General features: G+C 41.1%; 3 protein-coding genes across 4 annotated transcripts; all 3 read left to right on the top strand.

Annotated features, from left to right (window-relative positions):
* The first annotated feature begins 1,206 nt into the window (after positions 1–1,206).
* Positions 1,207–11,703, top strand: LOC115378296 (protein FAM117A-like). Of its 2 annotated transcripts, none has more exons than XM_030078497.1 (8): positions 1,207–1,891; positions 2,269–2,411; positions 3,181–3,279; positions 3,673–3,789; positions 4,550–4,678; positions 5,319–5,520; positions 8,620–8,791; positions 9,591–11,703. In XM_030078497.1, the coding sequence occupies exons 1-8, from the start codon at positions 1,768–1,770 to the stop codon at positions 9,862–9,864; spliced, it is 1,260 nt and encodes a 419-aa protein (XP_029934357.1). In that variant the 5' UTR covers positions 1,207–1,767; the 3' UTR covers positions 9,865–11,703. The 2 variants fall into 2 exon arrangements, with proteins under 2 accessions (XP_029934357.1, XP_029934356.1); XM_030078496.1 differs by having other exon boundaries at positions 2,266–2,411.
* Positions 11,704–12,853: 1,150 nt separating this feature from the next.
* On the top strand, positions 12,854–15,136 carry ndufa4b (NDUFA4 mitochondrial complex associated b). The gene is made up of 4 exons (XM_030078499.1): positions 12,854–13,022; positions 14,244–14,332; positions 14,475–14,535; positions 14,795–15,136. The coding sequence occupies exons 1-4, from the start codon at positions 12,972–12,974 to the stop codon at positions 14,849–14,851; spliced, it is 258 nt and encodes an 85-aa protein (XP_029934359.1). The 5' UTR covers positions 12,854–12,971; the 3' UTR covers positions 14,852–15,136.
* Positions 15,137–16,445: 1,309 nt separating this feature from the next.
* On the top strand, positions 16,446–23,058 carry cenpt (centromere protein T). Its single transcript, XM_030077099.1, has 13 exons — positions 16,446–16,846; positions 17,224–17,347; positions 17,475–17,631; positions 17,723–17,816; positions 18,110–18,246; positions 18,812–18,875; positions 19,060–19,205; positions 19,450–20,331; positions 20,487–20,804; positions 20,897–20,996; positions 21,367–21,534; positions 21,928–22,032; positions 22,448–23,058. The coding sequence occupies exons 1-13, from the start codon at positions 16,761–16,763 to the stop codon at positions 22,575–22,577; spliced, it is 2,511 nt and encodes an 836-aa protein (XP_029932959.1). The 5' UTR covers positions 16,446–16,760; the 3' UTR covers positions 22,578–23,058.
* The last annotated feature ends 788 nt before the right edge of the window (positions 23,059–23,846 follow it).

The following is a 23,846-nucleotide window of genomic DNA, read 5'->3' as shown; positions in this document are numbered from 1 at the left end:
TCACCTCTCGCTAAAGAAACTTCAAATTGCCTTTTTTCAAACGGATGCCACCCAGTGCAAAGCCTGTGTGGGGTCAGAGGTCAGGATCATTCATTCATTAAGGCAGACACACAACACAAACAGCAGCTGAAGTTTCTTTGGTGAACGGTGGAAATGGATCAAGTAGGAGACACATTCCAGATCGACATACTGTCCAATTAACTCCCTGGCTGTAAATGAATGGACGCCGATGGGCTTTGCAAAGTTGGGTTTTGTTTACTGGCTTTTGTCCTTGTGTGTTTTGTGCCACTGACATCAGTTTTTTGGGGAACTTACACTAGATTGATGAGCAAGCTGGACACATGGCTCTGCGCATTCGCCTTAGACATCCCTCCCATGTTAGTTTAGCATGTGACAAGTGTGCATGCTTTTTTTTTTATGGCAAGTTTAGGATGAGATCTCCTATAAGTGCTCATTTATACACCGTTTTGGGGTGGCACTGGGACCCTTGGTGCTGCTTTTGGATCTTTCTGCCTGTGGTGTTATCTCTGAACCCTTCTCCTGTCCCACCATTGGCACTCCCTTTCACTCCCTCTCACATTTATCTCCCACAATACACACTGTATCACACATATGCGCACACCACCCAAAATCAGCCGACTGTGGAGATACACCTCACCCAAACAGTACACACACCCAGCTGGGGAGCACAATGCAAGAATTAACAGATGAATGAATGAATGAATGAATGAATGAATGAATGGGGTTAATGAGGGAGGAATGAAACAGTGAAATAAACAGGCAGCCAGAGCACTTTATGCCATCAGAGTGGACTCAATGGCTTCAAAATGGCCTCAGACAACCATTAATGAGGGCTCAGTTGCTCTTATGCAGGCAATACAATTAGAGTCCTGCAGGTACTGCCAAAGTTATAATATTATCATTAACAAACATACATGTTTATATTTTAAAAAATAACACTTTAAATGGCTTTATTTTGCAAACACAAAACTTTACAACAAGTTAGCAGTTCAATCGATATGACATGAATTTGGGGCGGTGACAGCAATTTTTATTGTGCACGTTTTGATGGATTGATGCTGAATTGCCCAATGGTATCAACGCGATGGACTCCACCAACCAATCAGAAGTGAGCTTCAAACGCGGACCCGCCCCCACATAATTAAATCCACACCAGCGTGGTGGTGGAAGTGTTTGGAGTTTGCGTGAAACAAGAAAACGCAGGGGAGCAAAAAAAACTATTACCACTTCGCAACTTTCTGGGCCACTAAAACACGCTCCAGTCCGTGTAACTATGATGAGATACACCTCCAGGTTTGCTCAGAAGACGTAGTGGTTTAGGTTGAATGAGTTTTTGATGACTGGGGCTGCTTCCTTGTTCGACAGCAGGGTGAAATATCTCAGTATCCTCACAAAGAAACTTTGCTTGCTAGGCTGCTAACTCACACGAGCCTGGAGGAAAGACTGATCACCGGCTAAAACTGGTCGACCTGCCACTATCGTCTCTCTGTTGAGTTAGCCAGGCGCTGTTAGCAGGGCAGTGAGTGGGAAATGGTATTTGTAAGACCAAACAGTGGATTTTTTCAACTGTTTTGAATAGTCATCACCCGTGAAAGAAGAGTCGAGTTGCAGCTGGTAGCCCCGGCCACCACCACTACCACCAACACCACCAGTCTTTTCCAAGAGCGCCCCCAGTTTTACATCAAGCAGGATATCTTTGCCATTTTTTTCGGCTGGTCGAGAGCTAAAGTTGCTTTTAGGGGGAAGATGTCCGGCCGAAGTGGAGTGGGACAGACCCGGGGAGCAACTCTGGGTCCACAGCCCCTCAAAGCAACCATTCCGTATCAGCTGGCCAGCAAAGCACGACCAAACTGGAGAGATGGCAAGTCAGGTACGATGTGTACAGATGCCCTGTTATGTGCCATATTTGTACATGCATTGTGTTTTGTATGGATTGTTAAAAGTTAGGGGGAAAAAAAACACAAAATTGCTAATAAAAAGGTGGGCCACAAAACCACACACAGGCCCTGTGTCTGCAAAGAGGGCATTTGTCAGACTAGTTGATAAATATTCAGCCTTTGTCCACATTTAACATACTGCAGAGATAGGAAGAGGATGCCACATAAGCACACACGTAATGAAATTCAACCATTAATTTCCCATTTGCAGCCAAAGTGCTCAAGCTGAAATCCTCATCGTTCAGTGCCACAGTTGTCACATATTGTTAAGCCTGTCTGTAAAAGAAAACTTGTCTCCTACTGACAGCAGGGAAGACCAAATCGCACCAGCTGAGCTCTGGCATGAGGCGCACAATGTCTCTGGATGCCATCATCGGGCCCTACCTGCAGGGACACTGGCCCAAAGAACCAGAGGGCCAGAGCAGCCTGTCTCGGAAGGACAAATCCACCCAGGTCAGCTCTAAATGAGGAATGTCCCTTAGCTCTTTATGGATTAAGGCTGGCAAAGTTTTATTGGGGCTGGGTTGCAAAAAAGAAAAAAAAAAAGAATGGAATGCATTGCTTTACCCTTGATATTTTTGCAGAAAGCCTAACTAAACCTAACATTTTAAATCATAGTTTTGTCAGTGCATTGGTAATATAGTTTTATATTGTTTTTATGCCTGTGTGGCAGGGTGGTATTGCAGAAGATTAGCATGCAGACTTGTTAGAAAAAGCCTGAAGGGAGATGGAGGGGAGGGAGTGTCTGGTGTTTGGGTAGCTGTTACAGAGTGAGAACCACAGCCATGTGAACAGGCCCTGAAGTCAGCTGACGAGGCCGTTTTGGCTGCACCCATCCTCTCTGCGCTCTGTGCAGGCACTCGCCGCTGCTGTCTGGTTGCCCACATCCTCCCCCCTCTCTCTGTTTTTCTGTTTCTCCTGCTCTTTCATTCTTTTTACAAGTGCAAAGAAACAGTCTGTGGGTGTGGATGGTGTGATGTGGCTGCTGATCACTGTTCAGCACAACATGAAATGATTTGAATATTCAGTACATGTGTGCATACCTCACGTAGTGTGTGCCTTAGTTTCCAATTCCTTATAATGGAGTCCCCACTGTTAAATTTCTGTCATAATGCAGGTTCAGGCCTGGGTTTCAGATATGTACACTTACTAATCAGCATCTCATTTAAATGGCATGAGTGCTTAACATTTACAGATCATATTATCCGTCCTTCCTCTCCAGACCCCAGACTCGTGGTCGGACAAATCCCAGAGCAGGAGAAGCAGTAGCAGTGGGCACAAACGATCTGCGTCATGGGGCAGCGCCGAGCATCTACGGGAGGTGAATCACCACGTTATTGCTCTACTTGTTTTCAATGACTAGGTTTTGTCAGGACTGGGTTCAGCTGAACTGGATTTTTATATAGTTGTATCAAAAAAGGGCAAAAACTGTACAGGCATTTCTGCATTGAGAAAGAGGAGACCAAATGATCTCATTCGTGACAAAACTTCCCTTTTTGAGAGCTTTCACTTGACCTTCATTCCTCATCACATCAATTTTTTTTTTTTAATCTGAGGGATCAAATAATGAGAATTATCATGATGCAAAAAATCAGAAAAATCTACTGATGGTGCCTGGCTATAAAGTTTTTCAGACATTGCGGTCTGACTTACTCTGCACATGTGTGACGTGTGTGCGTGCTGAATGACTGACAATAACCTCTTCTCATTACAGATTGCCAAGCTGAAGCAGCAGCTGCAGCAGCGCACAAAATCTGCTGTCTCAGGGGGCCATGACAAAGACCGACAGCATAGCAGTCCTCAAGGGAGCTGTAGCTCAGGAACTACACAGGTAGCGACACTCCTGTCACCACCTCCATACAGCCGCTGCACTCTTTATTACTTCGACACATGCATATATGAGTCACTATGTGGATACACCTAACCTGACGAACACGATTAAGCTATCGAACGTCATGTTGTGTGACATATTTGATCAGTGTCATAATGCGGAATACAACCATACATGTCTATATGTCACTCATTAGTCCAGTCTACAACAGCCCTTCAGCAATACATCGCCACAATCAGTAACCAAATAGTGAAGCTCCTCACAGGAAGTGAATCAAATGAGCTAGTGAGGCAACAGGAAGACAACCGTATGATGTCGCTTCTGCTTTTCAGAACAAATGCACACTTCTGCTTCTGAGCACAGCTGCTTAGCACTGTTTTTGTTTCCTGGTGCCACCCTCCAGTGGGTTGAAACAGTTCCAGACCCGAGTGTGGTAACGTTACAGACTGACAAGGAAGTTAATAAACCTGATGCACATCTGGGAAATACCATCTGAGCGTGTAAAACAAAATGACAGTGACAGTATTTGTTTACTCTTTAATAAGAATATGAGACTTGCCAGACATCAGTTTTTTTTTTTTTTAACTTCCTCAATCTCAGTACCATCTGTAGCACCGGTTACCTTAATAACTCATTCATGAAGAATGTGCGTAGGTCTCCGTTCGGTTTCCAAATGCGTTTTTGAGTCGAATTATCTGTTGAAACTTGTTTGTCAACGGTAATGCAGTCTAAATTTTCTTCAACTGGATTATGTCCTCAGACACAGCCGGTGCCTATCCCCCTCACCCCTCTGTCCAGACTGGCCCCTCGTCTGCGCTGCAGTGTGGAGGGCCTCAACCAGGAGCTGGAGGGCATGTTCATTTGCCAGCCACCGCACCACCAGCACAGGGTAACTATCACCTGCTCCTCGTACATCACACACCTGGAAAAATGTGCAGACATGTTTGGAAATTATTTTTATAGACCAGGTCTTTGAGAAATGAACTTTTGGTCTCCTTAACTTTTTATACTCCTTTGTAGGCATTTGTGATGCATTTTCTCTCAGCATTGCTTTAAGTAGCAGTAGCTTTGTTTTCCCACATTGAGTATATTTATACACACATTATCAGACTGATTATAATTAGATTTAGACAGTTATCAGATTGTTCAAGTGGTTATAAAAACAGCATGGAGTGATATTCTTTGCTGGGAAAAAGCCATTACCCAATTATGAGAAATCCAATAAACACACATAGATTTTGCCAATGTTCTATTTCATTTGCCACAAGTAAAATGTTAGTTAGGTTTTTTGGTGTTTGTGTTTATGGTTAGTGAATGAAAGTATGAACATTCTTCATCTCCTAGATAGGTGGAGCGGTCTTGTCCTTGGAAAAAGAATCCAACTCTTGAATGAATCATAATCTTATTATTGCGTTACAAAAGTGCATGTAAAAACATCAGTTGAATTATTTTCATGACCCGATTATTCCAAGTTATCGGATTATTGTTTCCAGTCAAATGTACTCACAGAGTGAATGGTTTCCTCTCAGCTCCTTGAGGTTCCAGATGGCCACAGGGCTCCAGTTCCTCCCCAGAGTCTCAGCAGTGGATCCCAGAGTGACCCCTCCACCACACCCCTCTCTCAGCCCTGCTCCTCATCCTCCTCCACCTCTTCCTCACCCTGCTCCTCTCCCACCTACCTCTCTAACTCCCCACCTGATTCCGAAGACCTACCTGTGGACTTGGACCGAGGTCAGTTTGTATCTTTTATTTTACGTGCAGGGCATCAAGTCAAAGTTTATTTAAAGAGCATCATCACCAGGAAGATCTCAAGAGACATAGAAGCCTGTTGTCTTGGGATCAAAGCTAAATCAAAACCAGGAAAGAATGGCTTCTGATAATAGTGGTGATTTATTAAGTGCTTTTCGTAGTGATATTTTGCTGGGATATGTCACAGTACTGTGAAATAAAAGGAACAGAGCAATCATTAGTAAAGCCATCAACTACAATAGATATCGAAGACTTGTGCAGCTGACTTGCTCAGAAATCGCCTACAATCATTTAGATCCAACATATGCTATTATTTGTATTTATCGTTCATTAATGAAATCCACTAAGCAGTCTTGACTGGTAAGTATATTGTTAAAATGAAACCAAAAGAACAACTGATGGTGGTTTGTGCAGCTCAGGAAAAATTCAGATCTCACATTTGACCTCATATAGACAGATCATAGCATGTAGAGCAGTATCAGCTGGTTACTGAATTTTTCATGTTTTATTAATATGCTCTCAGTTTTGTCATGAAAGCAAACAGGTTGTCTGTCAGTCAACCTGAAGAAGCATTGAATTTGGATTCCTAAATGAATGAACGTACGCCATTTGTCGCATCAAAAGTTAAATAGCAGCATAGTGTGTGCACATCCAGATCAGGTGCTGCAGAGAACCAGGGCGCTTCCTCATGCACACACTGTATACAGATTACATGTAGAGCACAGTGCAGGCTTACAGGTGGTCGTGGTGGAATCTGGCCTGTGTCTACTTTTTAACCAAATCTCAAATTTAGTCTGAAGGTTGCTGCGGGTTGCACATTCTCTGTTTCACGGACGTATCGGGAGACTTCTTTAGAGGGACTGGTTGCGGAGACTTCCTGTCAGTTGGTCTCTCGTGTAGGTCTGTGTCAAAATTGCTGTCTCTGTTCAAGCTGTCTTATTGCGGCACTGTATTCATAGATGTGCCGGACTTCCTCTGCTGTGGCCTGGGACATCTTTACCAGCAAGTTCTGTGGTTTAGGATGGGGTTTCCGGGATAATGAATCATCTTTCTTGGAATATTCCTTTGTACTGGTTTTCATGCTCAGGAGCCTATTGCCCTCCCTAAGAACCTTTTTAATATTCAAGGACAAAAAAAAAATCTGACACAGCATCTTAGTTCAGTGATGCATTTATTGCTAGAAAGGGTGACTAAGAGTGTTTGGTCTGAGTCATGGGTAATGGTTTATAGACCTCCTGTGGGGAAACATACTGTTGATACAGACACTACCCCCTAGTGTGGCCATAACAAGCCCACCCTCATGTTACCAAGGGATTTCAGTGTCCCAGTTCTGTCTCTGGACTTCTATGTGTAGAGTGCAAGAGAGGAGACAGTTTTAGGAAAAAGTTTACAAATGAGTTTCTTTTCTCCATAAACTTTGAGTGAAATAATGGGTCTCTCCACTGAGTCTTGTTTATGCGTATTAATCATTTGGAAAATCAAGAAACAGGAATGATAGGATGATCTATTTCTATGAACTCTTAACTGGTTCCTTGTGATTTTTTCCCCCACAGTTTAAAAAAGGACTTTACTGTGTCATGTATTTCCTGAGCAATGGAGGGTAGAGAGGAGTGTGATCTTATAAAATGTTTTCTTAGAATTCTGCGTTACTAAACTGCTTGTGGGATTCTTTCATAATAATCTCTATTCTCTTCAGATATGAGCGATAAAATTAAACTATCCGTAAAATCTGGTGGAAGCCATGAAGTTTAAAGGGGGCACTGTAGTGGTAAAGGTAATCCACTCAGCTAATATCTCGGATAAAAGGCTGTTTTATTTTTGCACAAAGTCGATATTTTAAATAAATTCTCTGGTCGGTTTGTCTCCCTCCTGACTGGCTCACCCTTCAATTTTCCATACTTTTTTTGGTTGAAAATCTATTTGCTTAGTTATGATTTCTTCTATCACCTTCAAATTTAGACATGGAAGTAATCAAGTACTGCCAAACAAAGACATCACACCATCATGTTTGCCAGTACTTTGCTTTAGTATCTTTACACAATATGGTTCCTGCTGGTGTGAAAGAGGCTAACTGTCAGTAGTTTTTGCGCAGTGTGTTTGTACACCAGGAAGACCTCATTCGAAACAAGTGGCATTTAACTTTTAGGTGTTAACCCCCTGAGTTGACACGGTGCTCTGCTTTCTTTTCCTTTTTTGATTTTTTTTTTTTTTTTTTTGTGTGTGTGTGGGTGGGGGGAGTCGTTTACAAGGTGCACAAGGCAACATTAAGAGATCAGTGTTGACTTCTGATGTGGCTCACACTCATGAGTTGTAGTTTTATGTCCTTACTGGAGATTACAAAGCAGCCTGCATGACCAACATTGTGTACAATAGTGCATGTTATTGCTTGTCTTTTTTTTACCATTGAAAGTGACACTTCGAGTCATCTTGTAATAGAACTAAGAGGGGGAAAAAATCTGTACCACTTTTTTTTGGGGTACACCTACTAGCCATTTATTAGTGTGAGTAGTAGTCATTTTAGTCTGTATAAGTTATTATTAATTATGAACTCCTCATTTTGCATGACTTCAAATATTAATTAGGAAAATAGATTAATTTCTACCCTTTTGCAGGTGATTTATTTGTTAGTTTGCAATTTAATCATTTTAAGTTTTGTTATCTTTTCTTGGGCATAATTCAAGTTTTGTGCAATGTGGATATGAGTCAAATCTAGTGAGTTATTGAAATGCTGATAACTCCAGTTACAGTCAATAGATTCACATTTCTTAATTAATGTAAAAGCTTTCACATGAAAAATGTTTCCAGTTTAAATTTCTATCTAAATATTTATGTGGTTGTTTTCATAAAAATGTCCTATTAATTAGAGTAGTTAGAGTTGTTTGACGTGTTTCTTGGTGCAGTATGTACTTTTCTACACATTTTGTTCAAATTTTATTTGTGTAAGACCTTTAATGCATTGCTGGAGTCTTCACGAAGCTGTGGTTTCTTCTTAATCTATATATATATTTTTTTGTAATCCAGGTGTAATTACTGGCTTTGTAGATTTCATGTTTTTTCCTCCTTCATATTTTCTGTATGTAGGTGTGACGGACAGCGCAGAGATGTGCCTCCTGTCTCCATGCTCCTCCCAGAGTGAGGCTGACCTCTCGCTCCCTTTGCTGCTCTCCTCTTCCCCACGGCCCAACAAAAGCTGCTGCTTCCAAAGGGAGCCCCCGGAGGGCTGTGAAAAGGTCCGCGTGTGGGAGGAGACCAGGTTAGTTCGCTGATGAACGTCTGAACAGAATCAAGACAGACTGTTCTCTCTTTTGCATTCTGCACCACACCTACAGTAACTTTAGGGAGCTGTGAAGTAGCTGAATCAGCTCTCCATGGGGAAATATTGAATGAGTGGTTTCTATTACTCTGTATGGCATAGAAAAGGTCCAAACTGAGCCAAACTGGACAGTGTTTAAATTCAGGTTAAGCTGATGTATGGCTGCCCTCTAGTGGTTAGTAGATATACCTTAGTTTGTTTTTTGATACGTGTTCTACTTAACAAAATTGTATGTACTGTATGTTTGCTCTGCCCAGGGCCAGCCATATTACCTATCACTGCACTAAAATAACTATAATAATAAAGATTAGACAGGTAAAACTACGCAGTTAAGGAGATGTTATGATTTTGAACCTTGGTAAATGAGAAACTTTTGCTTAAAATGAATACTTGTAGCAGGAAATCTCTTGACGAGCATTGTGAATTGAATTGAGTTACCTAGAGGAGTTACCTCCACACCTGTACTTTCCACAACACTGTTTCAAATGACTGCCTCTGTGGGTGAAGTGACTTGCACCTTCTGTTTTAGCTGGTTCATAGACTATCACTCGAAATTAGGATGTTTTTGTTTTTAAAAACGACAGCTACAAATTTTATGGGAGATTAGATTTTTGTTTTTCTTTTTGAAATTGCATAGTTTAAGTCCACAAACACTTGGTAATCATGAAATCTGAGGTAGACCAGGGATTGACTGATGAGACCTTTGGTTTCTAACAACCACCTTTCTCTCCCTCAATAGAGCTCCACACCACCCCAAGCCAGCCCTCATCTCCTCCTGCCCAGACCTCAACAAGGTAAACTTTACCCCCCATGGGGGCTCTGCCTTCTGCCCTGTCAGCCTCCTCAAGCCCCTGCTGCCCTCCATGGACCTGTTGCTCCGCAGCCTCACTGTCTCTCCAGTGGGCGGTTGCTCTAGCCATGGCACAGCCTCCTCCAGCAGCATGGGTCCTTCTCCGGATTCTCCTGCCTCTGCTGCCATGGCAGAGAGCTCTGGGGAGGGCCTCGCTTTCTGATGACAGAAAGCGGCTTCAGACTTTTTTTTTTTTTCCCTTTGCAAATATATGCGTCTTAGAGATCTCAGTTTCTCCTGATGTGATCCGAGACATTAAAAATTTAAAACAAAGCAATAGCAAAAAAACAAAGAATCTGCAAACCAAACTATATTAGACAGTATGCTCGTCACAGCCCTGTGGTTAGTATTTCTGAAAAACACGTTCCAGTAGTAGCGCCAGATGCACAGCCTACGATGGCACTTTCCAAATCATCTTTGTTTTCACTCCCCCTCAAACACACGTTGTTCATTTTATTGGTTCTTTTTGTGGCCCGTTTCTGGAACTGTAAATTATAATTTATGTTATCCTTATCTAAAACACACAGCAGCAGTCAGTAGACCTTTGAACCATTATATTGCCTACAGTTAGAAAGCTCTAGTGGTCTAAAGGGTTTCCTTGTTGATCTTATTTTGGGGAGTGACCTTATGATTTTCTCCCTTTTTTTATATATATATACATGAATGAAAAAAACTTATGTTAAAAAAAAATATATAGTATTAGAAGGGGAATTAATGTCCTCCTTGTATGCAATCCAAAGGACATGCTTTATAATAATGGGTTAGGGTTAGTTAATACTGGACTTGTTTGGGTTTCCAGGCTTCATAACATTTCTGAATGGAAGACTTTGATTGTTATTTTGTAATCCAAAGAAGTAATATTGGCCAAACATAAGAGTGTGTCAGTGGACTGTTCATTCCACTGTTGCTCTATCAGAGTGTAATGATGCTCCATGATTTCTTTGATGTATATTTCTTTATGACTGACCCTCTCACTTGCTGTGCAGCTGTTTTATATTAATGATGTTTTTTTTTTTTTTTTTTTTTTCTTAAGATACCAAGACAGACTTTGTGTTTATTTGCCAATTCTGGTTTTCTTACTCTGGAGAGATCTTGGTAGACTGTAGACTGAACCTGTTGTTTCTGTTGGCAGTCAGTGATGTTATCCTGACTGCATAACACTCTTTGGACAAATCTGGTTGCTTTTTAAATATTCAAAGCATATTAATCTAAACATCAACTGTACATTTGCTGCATTGTAAGTGGTGACAAAGGAAATCCTAACATTTCTTGAAATGCAAAATGCAATTGGGTTAATTTGCCTAACCTTGCTTTTTTTTTTTTTTTTTTTTTTTTGGTGGCGCTGAAGTACAAACATGACAAATCACTTTGGTACTTTTTTATTTTCTGAGTGGAAAATGTTGCTAAATTAAATCACGTTTTGGTTCTTGGAAGACTTACGGGAATTTTCCAGCTGTTGGGCTTGGGTAACGAGAATACCTAAAAGCTACAGCTTAAGCATTCCTGCTTAAAAGGCTGTGTAATGTTTGTGTTCTACTTATTTACTTGCAAAACAAGGTAATATGTGCATATGTTAAAGGACAGACTCAATATTCTTAGATTGTTAGATGTGTGCTTGTTATGTTTATAGTTTTTGTGAGGTTTCACAACCAGTTAACTACCTAACCAGTTTTAGTGGTGTAGAATTGTCATCTTTAATGTCTAGCATTTTTCAGAAGGTATTTTCTATTTTGTTTCCACCATGCTGACAAAATGATGTTCAAATAGAGGTTTATTTCAAGTAGATGTTTGCACATACTGAACTGCTACTTTTGAGTCGCAATTCTTATTTTTATATTCACTTTTGTACTTTATTGTAAATGAGTAAGAGTAGTGTGTTTTCTGCATCTGTTCAATGATCTGCAACATAAGCTAAAAAAAAAAAAAGATCTGTTCTAATGTTACTTCTTAGTTTTGTCCTCTGTCTGTAGAATTAAGGCAGGTGTAACAAAATGGTATCGGGTGGATTTTTATGCACTTCCAGGAGAGGATTTTATGTGGAGAGTTGTATGTTGATGCCCCCCCCCTTCCCCCACCCCTCCCCTCCCTCCCTCCCCACAGCTGTAGTGAATCATTTGACCTGGGGTTGTCTTTTGAAATGATTGTGTTTGTGTGTGTGTGTGTGTGTGTGTGTGTGTGTGTGTGTGTGTGTGTGTGTGTGGAAATTTGACTGTTCTGTGATCTTCTGACTAACCCACTCACTAGTTTTAGTACCTTGGTGAGATGCTGATGGATCAAAGCATTGTCTTATTCCAAACAAGCCCCACTTTGAGTCAATGTTCTCTTAATTGGTGCGAATACTGGGGCAAAAGCTGTTATCTCAGGTTCTGTGTTTTGTCCATATAAATATATTAAGAATACATTGTCTCTGTGGTTGTTAAATTTATCAGAGTCCATATCTTTCCATGCCATGACTTGCTTTTCAGATGTTTACAGTAAGGTCTAGTCAAATCGAAACTTGATTTGATTAGCGATTAGGTCATTGCAGGATGGTGTAATACTTAATGCGACTGATAACAATCAGAACACACTGAGGGGAAAAAGAGGTTGAGCCAAATTTGGAGTGGTTATACAGGACATGCAGAATGTGTATTGCTTCCTTCCTACATTATTGGATTTACAGAAGAGACATGCATCACGAGTTTGCATCACTATTGACTCACATGTATCCTGATGTGCATTGTAAAAATGTGACACTTTAGAGCCTTGTAAAACTCCTTAGACCCCTGCCTTTTTGTAAGATACCCTTGTGCTAACTCATCTGCATATATTCATCTGAGTAAAGCAAGGCACTCGATCAAAATTGGAAAAAGGCAAAATTTTTAAAAATGATTGATGTGCACAGTGAAATTGCAGAAGTCGGGGAAACCGTTTGCATCAGCAAAAATGTGCAGACAGACAATATAGGAGACCAGCAGGAAGCTTTTCAGAGGGTTATTTTTACCATGGTGGTAGATGGAGAAAATACACAGGGAAAAACTGAACTTTTCCCCCTCTGAGGCGGTCAAGAGGCAATGTTTGTGTCTGTCCGCTTTGAAAAAATGAACTGCCTCTGATGCACCAATTGAACAGCTGTTGTCGTTGCATTGTGGGATTGGCTGGCGGGCAGGAGGTGGTGTTTGCTGTACCGGTCTGCAGGAACAGTACAGCCGCTCCTCAGAAAGCCGCACGTTATCAGTCCGCAGACACTCAGCTGATCAGGCAGCGTCGGTGAGCAGATCATCATCCGCCATGCCGTCCCTGCTCGGAGTCGTCGCTAAGCAGCTCAGAAGCCACCCAGCCGTAAGTCTCACTACCGCGTCCGATCATGATCTCAGAGTGACATTGAAACGTGCCGGTGGGCGAGGGCGCGACCGCCGGCGCGCGGGCACGACTCCAAAATTAAAGTGTCCTTGATTAATTGACATGTGGCGGAGTCTCATCACCGTTTGCTACAATCTGCAAAAAAAAAAAAAAAAAAAAAAAATTAAGACACCGCATTTAATGAAATGATTGCGGATGATAAGCCTCCAGCATATTCCTTTGATAGTTACCATGGCAACTGCGAAAAATACACGATGCACTCTTGTTATTTTCCCCGCGCCCTTCATATATGACTGAGAAGCTGCAAAAAAAAAAAAAAAAGGAAATTGCACCCCGATCATATCCAGCACATGGCGGTGACAGGTGTTAGATCAAATATGTTTGGCTTAGATAACTACACGCGCATCTGCCAAGGGAAATAGACGCCCATGTAAATCAATGAAGGAAAAAAAAAAAACGTATCATTTTTCCATAGGGGCTTGCAGTGCGTCTGTGTCACTCAATGGTGGGTATAAATAACGTTACTGTTTATGTTAGGGGGATCTCGAGTTGCAGCAATAACCCATACCCCCCTCCTATAGGGATAAACATATTCATAAAGCGGATATTGTCATAATATTGTTACATTAATGACTCAAGAGTGTGATACTATGTTTCGACCCAAAACAAAACCAAAAAAAAAAAACTCATGTTCTTATAGGAAAAAACACCAGCCATTGATGTAGGTCTGTTCAGCACGTAGCCTACAGTACTGTATGTCTTCCTGCAGCCGCTAGTCAAGGCCAGGGCAAAATCTATAGCTTACTGCACAGCCAGCCGGCCCACTTTATCAAGGGCGTCAGGGTGAAACAACTTGCTTTACGGCAGCTTCCATATTAGCAGCTCACACAGTGGGTGCACAAGAGGGACCTTGTCATTTTTTTTTTTTTTTTTTTTTAAAGCACTGAAGCATTTTCTGAGCATAATATTTAAAGAAATAAGGAAATATAAGGAAAGTCATAATAGCTGCTGGGATAGTCACAAACCTTCCTCCCATTGGCTCAGGCTGCTTCACTTGTATTATTAAACCTGCAGTTTGCCACAGTCCAACCATTGTTTTCTGCACTAGATCAGGGGTGATGTTTAATGATATGCACTAATATAACAGCATGTTTTTCTTTGATGCCATATGGGTCTTATATCTTGTGTCTGACCTTCCAGCTGATCCCCCTCTTCGTTTTCATTGGTGGCGGGGCAACCATGAGTATGCTCTACCTGTCCAGGCTGGCCCTGAAAAACCCTGATGTCTCGTAAGTCTCTGTGACGTCTGAGAGAGAATGAAGCGATAGGCGGTGTTTTTTGTTTGTTTGTTTGTTTGTTTTGTCCAGGAGGGTGACTTCTATGGGCCATTGTGGCAAGTTTTTAATGGAAGTCTCTTCTTTTTGTTCCCAGATGGGATCGCAAGAACAACCCTGAGCCCTGGAACAATATGGCACCCAATCAGCAGTACAAAGTAAGTGCACCTCTGCACATTTTGCATAAATGAGCCCTCTAATTCTAATGCTTGCTGATAATTTTCAGATATTTTAATGTTCATTTTAATAGTAGTAAGCTTTGATTTAAACCATCAACCCATTTCCACAACCGCAAATGTATATTTTCTTTATCTTGGCTCAAAGTTCCTGCCCCAACCCAATATCTACTCTGTGTGTGTGTGTGTGTGTGTGTGTGTGTGTGTGTGTGTGTGTGTGTGTGTGTGTGTGCATTTTCAGCTTTTCACAGTCAACATGGACTACTCCAAGCTGAAGAAGGACAGGCCTGATTTCTAAGTCAGAATGCCTTTTGCACCTCTCTCCCTTGTCTTCAGGTTGAGGAATGTGTGTACTTGTGTTCTTGTTGCCAAACGCAATAAACCATCAGCACTTTTGAAGACGGTTGAATCACATCGCTTTGCTGCAGTCAGTTCATTTCCAGGTGAATGAGAAAGGGATCATGCATTTATCAACGACAGCTGTCTGTAAGAACAAAACAGGCAACCACCTGTTTTAGTAAATGCCTCATGTATATTTTGACTTCATTGTGTTGTAAATGATTTAATGAACATTTCCATTTAAAGTGTTAATACTGTCACTTGTAATTATTATTATTATTATTATTATTATTATTATTTGCATTGATGAATCATCATCGGCTTCGCTTCTACCACATCTTACATCATATAAGAATCACATTATCATTGACAGGTTAGATTTGTAGGTTTGGTATTAAAAGATTATTTCAGCACTTTCAATACAGCACAGTACAGTAATTATTCAAGCGCATATTATCAACATATTCAGGGATTGTATTACTACTATCCACTAAGCAGCATGCAAAGTTTCATTTGTGGTTAAACTTTTTCAGTGAAGGGTAACCAAAAACACAGTCCTTGGTTATCGGGACAATAACCCTGCCCACAAAAAGTTTTGTAACAATCTTCTTCTTGTCAAGCCTGATTGATGGCCATGGCAGTGCAAAGTGGACGTCTGGATTAATGTAAAATGCGCGGTGGGCACCATAGTGCAAATATGGGATCGGTTACTATGATCAGCCACATGGCTATCAGTGCACCTATGTGGTCTTAAAAGAAACAACACTTATGTTGTGGATTTCTACACAGCATGCAGGATTGCAAGTGGAGGTATTGTAGAGAAATAAGGAGAAATAACAACTGAGCAGGACTGGTCTGCAAGGACAAGAATACCATCCTACAAATAAAATTATATATGACTTGGGTGAAGGCATCAGTTTTTGTGTAAAGTATTTTGTATATTAATGATAATCCATACATTCCAACATATACTGATAGTGCAGACTGCATTTGGTCTTAATTAAAAGTTAAGGTGAGTTTCAAAAAGCTCTTGTTGTATTACTGTATATCATTTTCAGCAATGCAGATTTGCCTTATAATTAAAATATAATTTTAACAATAAATGTACAAAGAGAGACAATAAATGTACAAATAAGTGATAACAATCATGGTAATTAAAATATCATCAAGTCAACATATAATTTATCATTCACTGATGATTAAGTGTGGCATGTGGAATTAATCTTCCTACCTTCAAATTTACTTTTTTTTTTTTTTTTTTTTTTATCATTTTAAAACTCCAGAAAATGATTATATAAAAAAATGCTACTCCGAAAATTGTTAAATATGAAACAAAACAAACAAAGGAAAAAAATCCGATGTTAATCATGTGTTTAGAGACGTTAAACACTGAGTGGGGTCAAATTGACCTCAAGGATAATAGGACAGTTAATTCACATCCATTGCTCTTCACTTGGTGGCGCTATTGCTCCATAAACAGCTGCGATCTGACGCTCACAAACTCCAGAAGAAAGGAAAAAAGAAAACTACACTTCCCAGCTCTCTACACCCTCTCGCGAGATTTCACTTGAATGTAAGGCGGGATGGAGCTACGGAGGAGACAGCTCAACTGAGAGAAAACATGTAATGTTACAGCTTTAGATAGTCAACAATGGCGTGGTAACCTCGGTAATTATTCAGTGTCTGTGATAAATACGTCTTTAAATCAGCTTTGTTTGACTTATTCAGCGAAATCGACTGGTTTATACGGAGCGTCAATACCAGCGTTACAAACTGAGCGTATCCAAACACAGTGAACGTTAATGTTATAGCTACACAGTTAGCTGAAGTCAACGTTAGCTAACCAGCTGTGTTAGCACGGCCTCCAAATGGATACTACGGAAGATTTGTCTGCTCGGGTCCTGCTGAAAAATGTCCTTTACACCGAAGCACCCAGGACTCCTGTCACCCGCAGGTAAACGCCTCCATGACTACACTGAAAAGCACCGACCGATATGGCACTTAGTAACTACACTTCAACCGTAGCGAGGGATTGCTAACATTAAATAAGGTGATAAGTGGCGTACCTTAACGTTAATTGACGTTTTTCGGAAGTACGAATCTGTATAAATAGCTATCTAACTAAATTTACCTCCCCTTTAAAGCTGAAGTTCATCCATGATACACCGGTGGTCTGTTGTTCAGCTTGTTTACACCAACTCGCAGTTCAGTCTGACCCCTGAGACAGAATGGTGGGATTGCATTTTATGCCAAGTAGAGCCTACTTACACACTAGTCTCAGTAGTTTTATGTCAAGTGTTTGACCAGATCTGAACTCTCATTTCTCCCTAGTACCTCCCAAGCACAGAGGGCCAGCAGCGGAGCCCGGCGCAGCAGTAGATTGAGTGGGAAGGATGCCGGTGCCCAAACCCCACAACAGATCCTCAGACGGAGCCTGAAACATAAGCTCCGCGAGGTTAGGAAGAAAAATGTTGTATTGGCTTGCAATAATACCCGACTTATGGACTTAATTCGGTCTAAGCTTGGTGTCTCAGTTCAGGCGAGGCCCTTAGTGTATATTCATCCATCCACCTTTCCTCTAGAGTGCCTCCAGGATGTCCCTGCCTCCAAGTAACGTTAACAGAAGAACCACCTTGGCTGCGCTCAGAAAATCAAACACACATGCACCGGCCACAGCCTCGCTCCTCTGCGACGAAGGTGTCACTCCAAGGCACCTGCTCAGGAACATCTTGCAGACAGGTGTGTTCGCACTCGGCTTGCCTGTGTTCTTAAGGCCGATAGCTGTGTTTTAGTTTTTGTCCTTTAATTGTGACTTTGTCGCACAATTCAGAGCCCGAGTCGTCCATGCTGCTCCAGGAGAAAGCAGTGCGGAAGGAGCCACAGCTGCCTTCAGCCAATTCTAGCATGAACAGCAACCGTCCCAGGTATGGGTGGGGTGTCTTAATAAGGTGTTGAGTCACCATGAGCCACCAGAACAGCTTCAGTGCTCCTTTGCATAAATTCTCCAAGTCTCTGGAACTCACTCTATTGATTTATCTATAATGCAGTGGTATGTTAAATCAAGATATTGCATAAATTTGTATAACTATTAGGCCATAGCAACATCCACCCCCACTGACAACCTTTGCAGCAGTATTGGTTGTTTGCCCACAACTGGTTATAACAGCTTTATTATATGGTGCAGGAATAACACCTTTTATATTTGCTTGACTTTTAGTACTGGGCTGTCAGAACTGGATCTTCCCGATTTGACAGTAGCCAACACAGTTGGCACTGTAAGGGGACTGAAAAGAAAGAGACCACGTCGCAGCCTTAATATAACCGCTTTTGAGAAACGGCTTAAAGACAGCAATGGTAAGGTTAAAGCCATGAGTGATCAGGGTTTCTGCATGTCTTTAAAAAGTCTTAAAATCAATTTAGTAAATATTAGGTCATAGAAGTGATTAAATAGACTTAAATTGAATGTATGTAGTCTTAATTTCCACATAAACATAAACTAATTTCCTTTATCCATCTTTTCACTTCTTTTTGTCAAAAACTGTCAAGCTCTTCTCCATGCAATACAACATTTCTGATATTACAGATCTCTGTGTATATCACTGAACCTAATGCTTTGTTAGTTCGTTTTAAATTTTGTTTACATTTATGTCAAAAAGATCTTTAAAAGCATTAAATTGAACCCTCTGATACCTGTAGACAATCTGCTGATGTATTTTGGCTCTGAAACAGGACCTTGAGGATGCTTTTTGTTCTATTAAATTAGTACATTTTCAGCTGAGTGCTCTCAGAGACCTCACATAGTCATACTGATGCTTTGGGTTCATAGGGTTCATGAACAAATGATATTGAACATGAAGGCTGCATTAGTGAACAGTTATGTATATTTTGCTGACTGGCTTTTGGGTGCTTCCGCTTAAAGATGATGAAAAGGAGGATGAAGAATCAGCAGATGACTTGTCCTCGCTGTCTTCCAGTTTGTCAAGGTAAACAGCTTAAAAGATTTTCTTACTGGACTGCACTGCCTGTAATTTTCTACACTTAAAAGGTTGATGTTTGAAGTTCAGGTATGGTTGATCTGCTGTGAATATGTAGAAGAGCCTTATAAGCTCTTCGTAACATTATAAATGGAATGGGACAGTATTCAGCCTGTCCAATTTTATTTTACAGTTCTGCTACACTAAGTCTGAAAACGCCCTTTGTGGATGTTCGAACCGAGAAAAGGGGCCTTCAAAGAAAGATTCCTAACCGCCGAAAAATCACCATAGAAGAATTTGGCGCTGGTATACATAAAAGGCAGATGGGTGGGGATCCTGGTAAGTGTGCTGCTTAAGTTAATGATTCAATGCTTCCTCTCTTCTTGTTTTGCTTTTTAAAATGTTGATATAAATGTATCTTTAAAGGTATTTAAGACACTGACAGCACAGATTGCTTGCTTTAAAATGATTTGTATTTTTAATAGTGCTAAAAGTAGCTCTACCCTTGTGAAATCACGTTGTTGGTTGTCTTTCTTTGTCTTTCCTTATTTCTTACATGGTTTGCCCCTTCTCTCTCCATCAGGGGCGAGCATTGGGATGGTGGAGCGGGCTCTCAGCGAGACAGCTGTGTCTGAGGGCTTCACCCTTGGCCTGAGCGACCTCATTGAACCTGACCTCACCACCGACATCGTAAACCATAACACAGCCCTCTATGCCCAGCCTGAGACTGCCGAATCAAACCTCTCCATCGTTGCAACACAGGACAAACCCACGGTCATGGCGTCTCAGCTTCAGAGAGACATGGGAGAAGTGGAGCACGAGGACGCTGCGGCTGAAATTCAAACAGATGAAGGTAATGCTGCGATGAAGTCTCAGACGGAGGAAGAGGAAGCTGCAGCTGAATCTCAAACTGATGAAGATGATGCTGTGGTGACGTCTCAATCTGAGGAAGAGGAAGAGGCTGTGGTTGAAGATGCTGGTGCGGTCGAGTCTCAATCCGAGGTAGAGGCTGTGGTTGAAGATGCTGGTGCGGTCGAGTCTCAATCTGAGGAAGAGGAGGAGTCTGAGGCTCAAGATGATGATGTGGTCAAGTCTCAATCAGAGGATGAGGAAAGAGGGTCTGAATCTCAAACTGAAGATGATGATGTTGCCAAATCTCAGTCTGAGGATGAGGAGGATGCAGCTGAATCTCAAACTGATGAAGAGAGTGCAGCGACTGAGTCTCCACCTGAGAAAAAGGAAATTGGAGCTGAATCTGAAACGGATGAAAATGATGCTACAGGCAGATCTGAACCTGTGGAAGAGGAGGCTGTGTCTGAATCTCAAACTGATGAAGAGGATGACGGGAAGCGGGAAGGGGAGGATACTGAGCAGGCGACCAAACATCTGCCACATGTTGCAGAGCACATCAGTCGAAGGGCTTATCGCTCTGTGGGCGGATTCATTATGCCCTTTCCAGAGGCTGGTAAGCATGTCAAGAGCTGTTATCTCTCACTGTGGATGTCACTGTCTGTCATTTTTAACTACAAGCGTACATGACACAAGGCGCCCAAGATATTAAGTCAGATTTCTTATTTAACAACTAAATGATGTTTTTTTTTTTTTTTTTTTGGCATGTAGAGTGGTCTGGAAAGTTCAAAAGACACAGTGCTGGTGCCATGTACAACAACCTGGACTTAAGAAACAGTATGAGTCATCCTCATGGTGGGATCCACGACTTTGCACCGTACTTACCTGAAGGAAGAGCCGGTGAACGTCCTAATATTGCAGAGCCCAGCCCTGATGTTGAAATAGAGAACATGAGTCATCTGCAGTTGAGCGAAGATCTGGAAGACAGCAAACTCCTGAGCGCTGACCCCGAACAGAATGCTGCTCAGAGCCCTGCACACCAGGAGGAGGAGTGGGAGGACGAGGAAGGTCTGAGTGATGTGAGCGAAGGTCAGGCTTTCTTCTGTATTTCCACATCAGTTTTCTTTCGTTGAAAATAGAGAGCAGAAAAAACTGATCACTCTCTTTTCTAACATCATTAGAGCTCTCCATGAAGACCCCTGCTTTTGTCCGAGAGAAAAGGAATTTTTTCACCTCTGACCCCTTGGCCTCTCCGACGGTTCTTAAAAACATTGAGACCAGGCAAGTTGCACTGTGACGTCTGAAAAAGTCATCTTTGTAGAAACTGAAGGAAACTGACATTATCCAATTGCCAACCATGCATGCTTTTCATTTAACAATACTTTTTTTTTTTTTTTTTTTTTAAATGGTTTGGGTTTATCCTATGGTGATATGTTCTACAAAGAATAGAGAATGGTGGTGGAGAATGTCAGGTGTTAATTATAAATATAGTATAGTTTTTCTGCCATTTATTTCTGTGGTAAATAGTATAACAGTTAGGCCAAATGTTTAATAGAAATGTTTCTGTTTACATATATATTACATATATTTCTTTAGTTAATTATCCTGTTCTGTGATGTTCACATTGGTCTAACATCTTTTATGTCACCAGTGTTGCAAATAAAAGTTTACCAGCAGCCAAACCTAAGAAGGTGAGGGCAAAGCGGACTGGACCAGCCAAGATGGAACCAGGCCTTCCCAAGAACTACCTTATGGGTGTGTTCAGACACTTCGCCAAGACAAAGGTGGCTCCAGACGTGTACCCAGTTCTGAAAGAGATGTAAGCAAATATGAGGACTGAGGTGTTGTGTCAGAACATTTTTGTACCTAATTTATCAGTAAGACCTGGGATCGATGTGGAATTATTTGAAAAGTAATGGCATAAGGTGATAGCATAAGGTAATGGCAGTATGACAGGGCATCTATTTACCAACAATATTTATCTCCCATGGATTGTAATTGAGCAGTGGCCATAGAGAGGCAGCCTCCTGTCATTAGTTCCTTGTTATTAGTTCCTTCCTTGTTCCACTGTGGCACAGTGCTGCATACACACTTTTCCCCCACTAGAATAAAAATGTGTTTGCTTTTTTTCTCAATGTAAGATCTTGAAGACTTTAATTCACCTGTTGAGTTGTAATGTTGAGAAAACCATTCTGTGTCATTGGTTTCACAGAATGGATAAATTCTTTGACCGACTGGCAGAGGACTTGGAGGCGTATGCCTTGCACGCAAAGAGGAAAACCATTGAAGTTGAGGATGTTGAACTTCTTCTGAAAAGGTGTGTGTGTGTGTGTGTGTGTGAGAGAGAGAGAGAGAGAGAGAGAGAGAGAGAGACATGGATGTAAGCACATGCAGTTTTAGGGAACTACTGAGGGAATTTAAGTGTTGAAGTTTTTTCATGTGCTCTAACACGAGAAACAAGATTTTCTCTGTCCTTGTCAAACATGTCACACTGTTATACAGTGTACAGAAGCTGGAAAAGATGAAAAAGCGGGTTTAAAAACTGCCTTTTTTTTTCAAATTTAAAGCGTACAGCTGTCAACTCAAGGCTTTACAGTTATGTTGGGATTAATTAATGTGAATGCTCAAATACCATGTTTCCATGTAACCATATAATTCTTTATGAACTATGCTTTTTCATTAAAACTTCATTTTCTCAGCTGACTTAATTTGCGTGTTCTTGCACCCTCTAGGCAGGGCCATGTGAATGACAAGGTGCCGGTCGAAGTGCTGATTGAGAAATATCTTCCCATGGAGTATCGCAAGCTCCTGATCCCCATCGCAACCAGTGGCAATGTTGTCATCCCTAAACAGAGGAGATGAGATGCTTTACACATTACTTTTTATCACTTTCTTTGTAGGGACTGCTACAAATTTTGATTAGATTGTGCATTTGAGTGCATGAGTAATGTCTCCACTTTTAAGGCTGTTAAGTTCCCAGGAATATTAACCATGTCTGCTTGAATAGTGTAAATATCTTTGAACATTCTGTACCTTGTTGTCCTATTTTATTTGTTTCAAACTGTCTATATATCCTTAATTGTGTATTACCTGCTAAAAGAGAGCTTTTCTGTACTTTCTGTTTAATGACAAGTGGGAAGGTTTTTATCAAAGCAGTGGCTTGATGATGCTTGGCAGCAATGGCTGTTTTTTGGTATGGCCACATAAGGTTGCATGGACACTGACATGCCTCAACTTCCTTAACTGTCATTTCAGTGTGTTACCTTCCCTTATAGCCTAAAAAAATGTGCAGACTTGTACAATGGTGAGAGAAATCTTGAAATAAAATTCAGCTATGATTTCCTGTTTCTCTGTCCTTTAGTGGTACCTACTGAAGTAACACCTGTTGCAAAAAGTGCCGCTGCAAGGTGGCTTTATTGACCCACATGACAAAATAATTTGAATTTCAAGTTTTACCATTGTTTTTTAACCCAGATGTTGCTTGATTATGTTTTGTCCTTCTATTCAACCTTGTAGGCTCACAAACCACCTCTCTACACAAGCCAGTTGTAGGAAGAAAGCCTGGCAGACCGTATGAATACATCTGAGCAATGAAGTGGGTGGTGGCATTATGTGCAGTTAAATTGTACATTTACAATATATTGCTCATGACAGTTTCTCTTAGTTAATTTGACACATAATTACACTTAATTTGACACATACAGGTGCTGTATGTGTCTCCATCATTCACCTCTCGTACATGAGTAGTTTAAAAATCAACACATACGCTGATGTGCAAAGTCAAAATCTGTGTGTGGGTTTTCTGTTGTGAGATCATAAACCTGAAGTTGACTAAACTGAGCTGCTGGGCCTGGAGGGTTTATCAGTAAACTTCCAGGAGTGGTGTGAGGGCACTGTTAAAACCATTTACTAAAAATAACGTGAGGTCATGCACAGCATCATGGAGGTTGAGTGGAACAAGTGGCCTTTTCAGGTGAGCTGATGAATTGAAAGATTAATTCTATCTGCATTAATGCAGATGGAATTAATTTAATTAGCATAATTAAATACAACAATGTGCTTTAACCTCAGCGCTGACTGCATTAACATCGTTGAGTGCCAGCAAAATTAAACTGATATCAACAGTTATCC

Source organism: Myripristis murdjan, chromosome 19 (genome assembly GCF_902150065.1).
Source record: "Myripristis murdjan chromosome 19, fMyrMur1.1, whole genome shotgun sequence".
NCBI classification, from domain to species: domain Eukaryota; kingdom Metazoa; phylum Chordata; class Actinopteri; order Holocentriformes; family Holocentridae; genus Myripristis; species Myripristis murdjan.
Note: the sequence above shows the minus strand (reverse complement) of the source record. Positions and strands in the feature narration are given on the sequence as shown.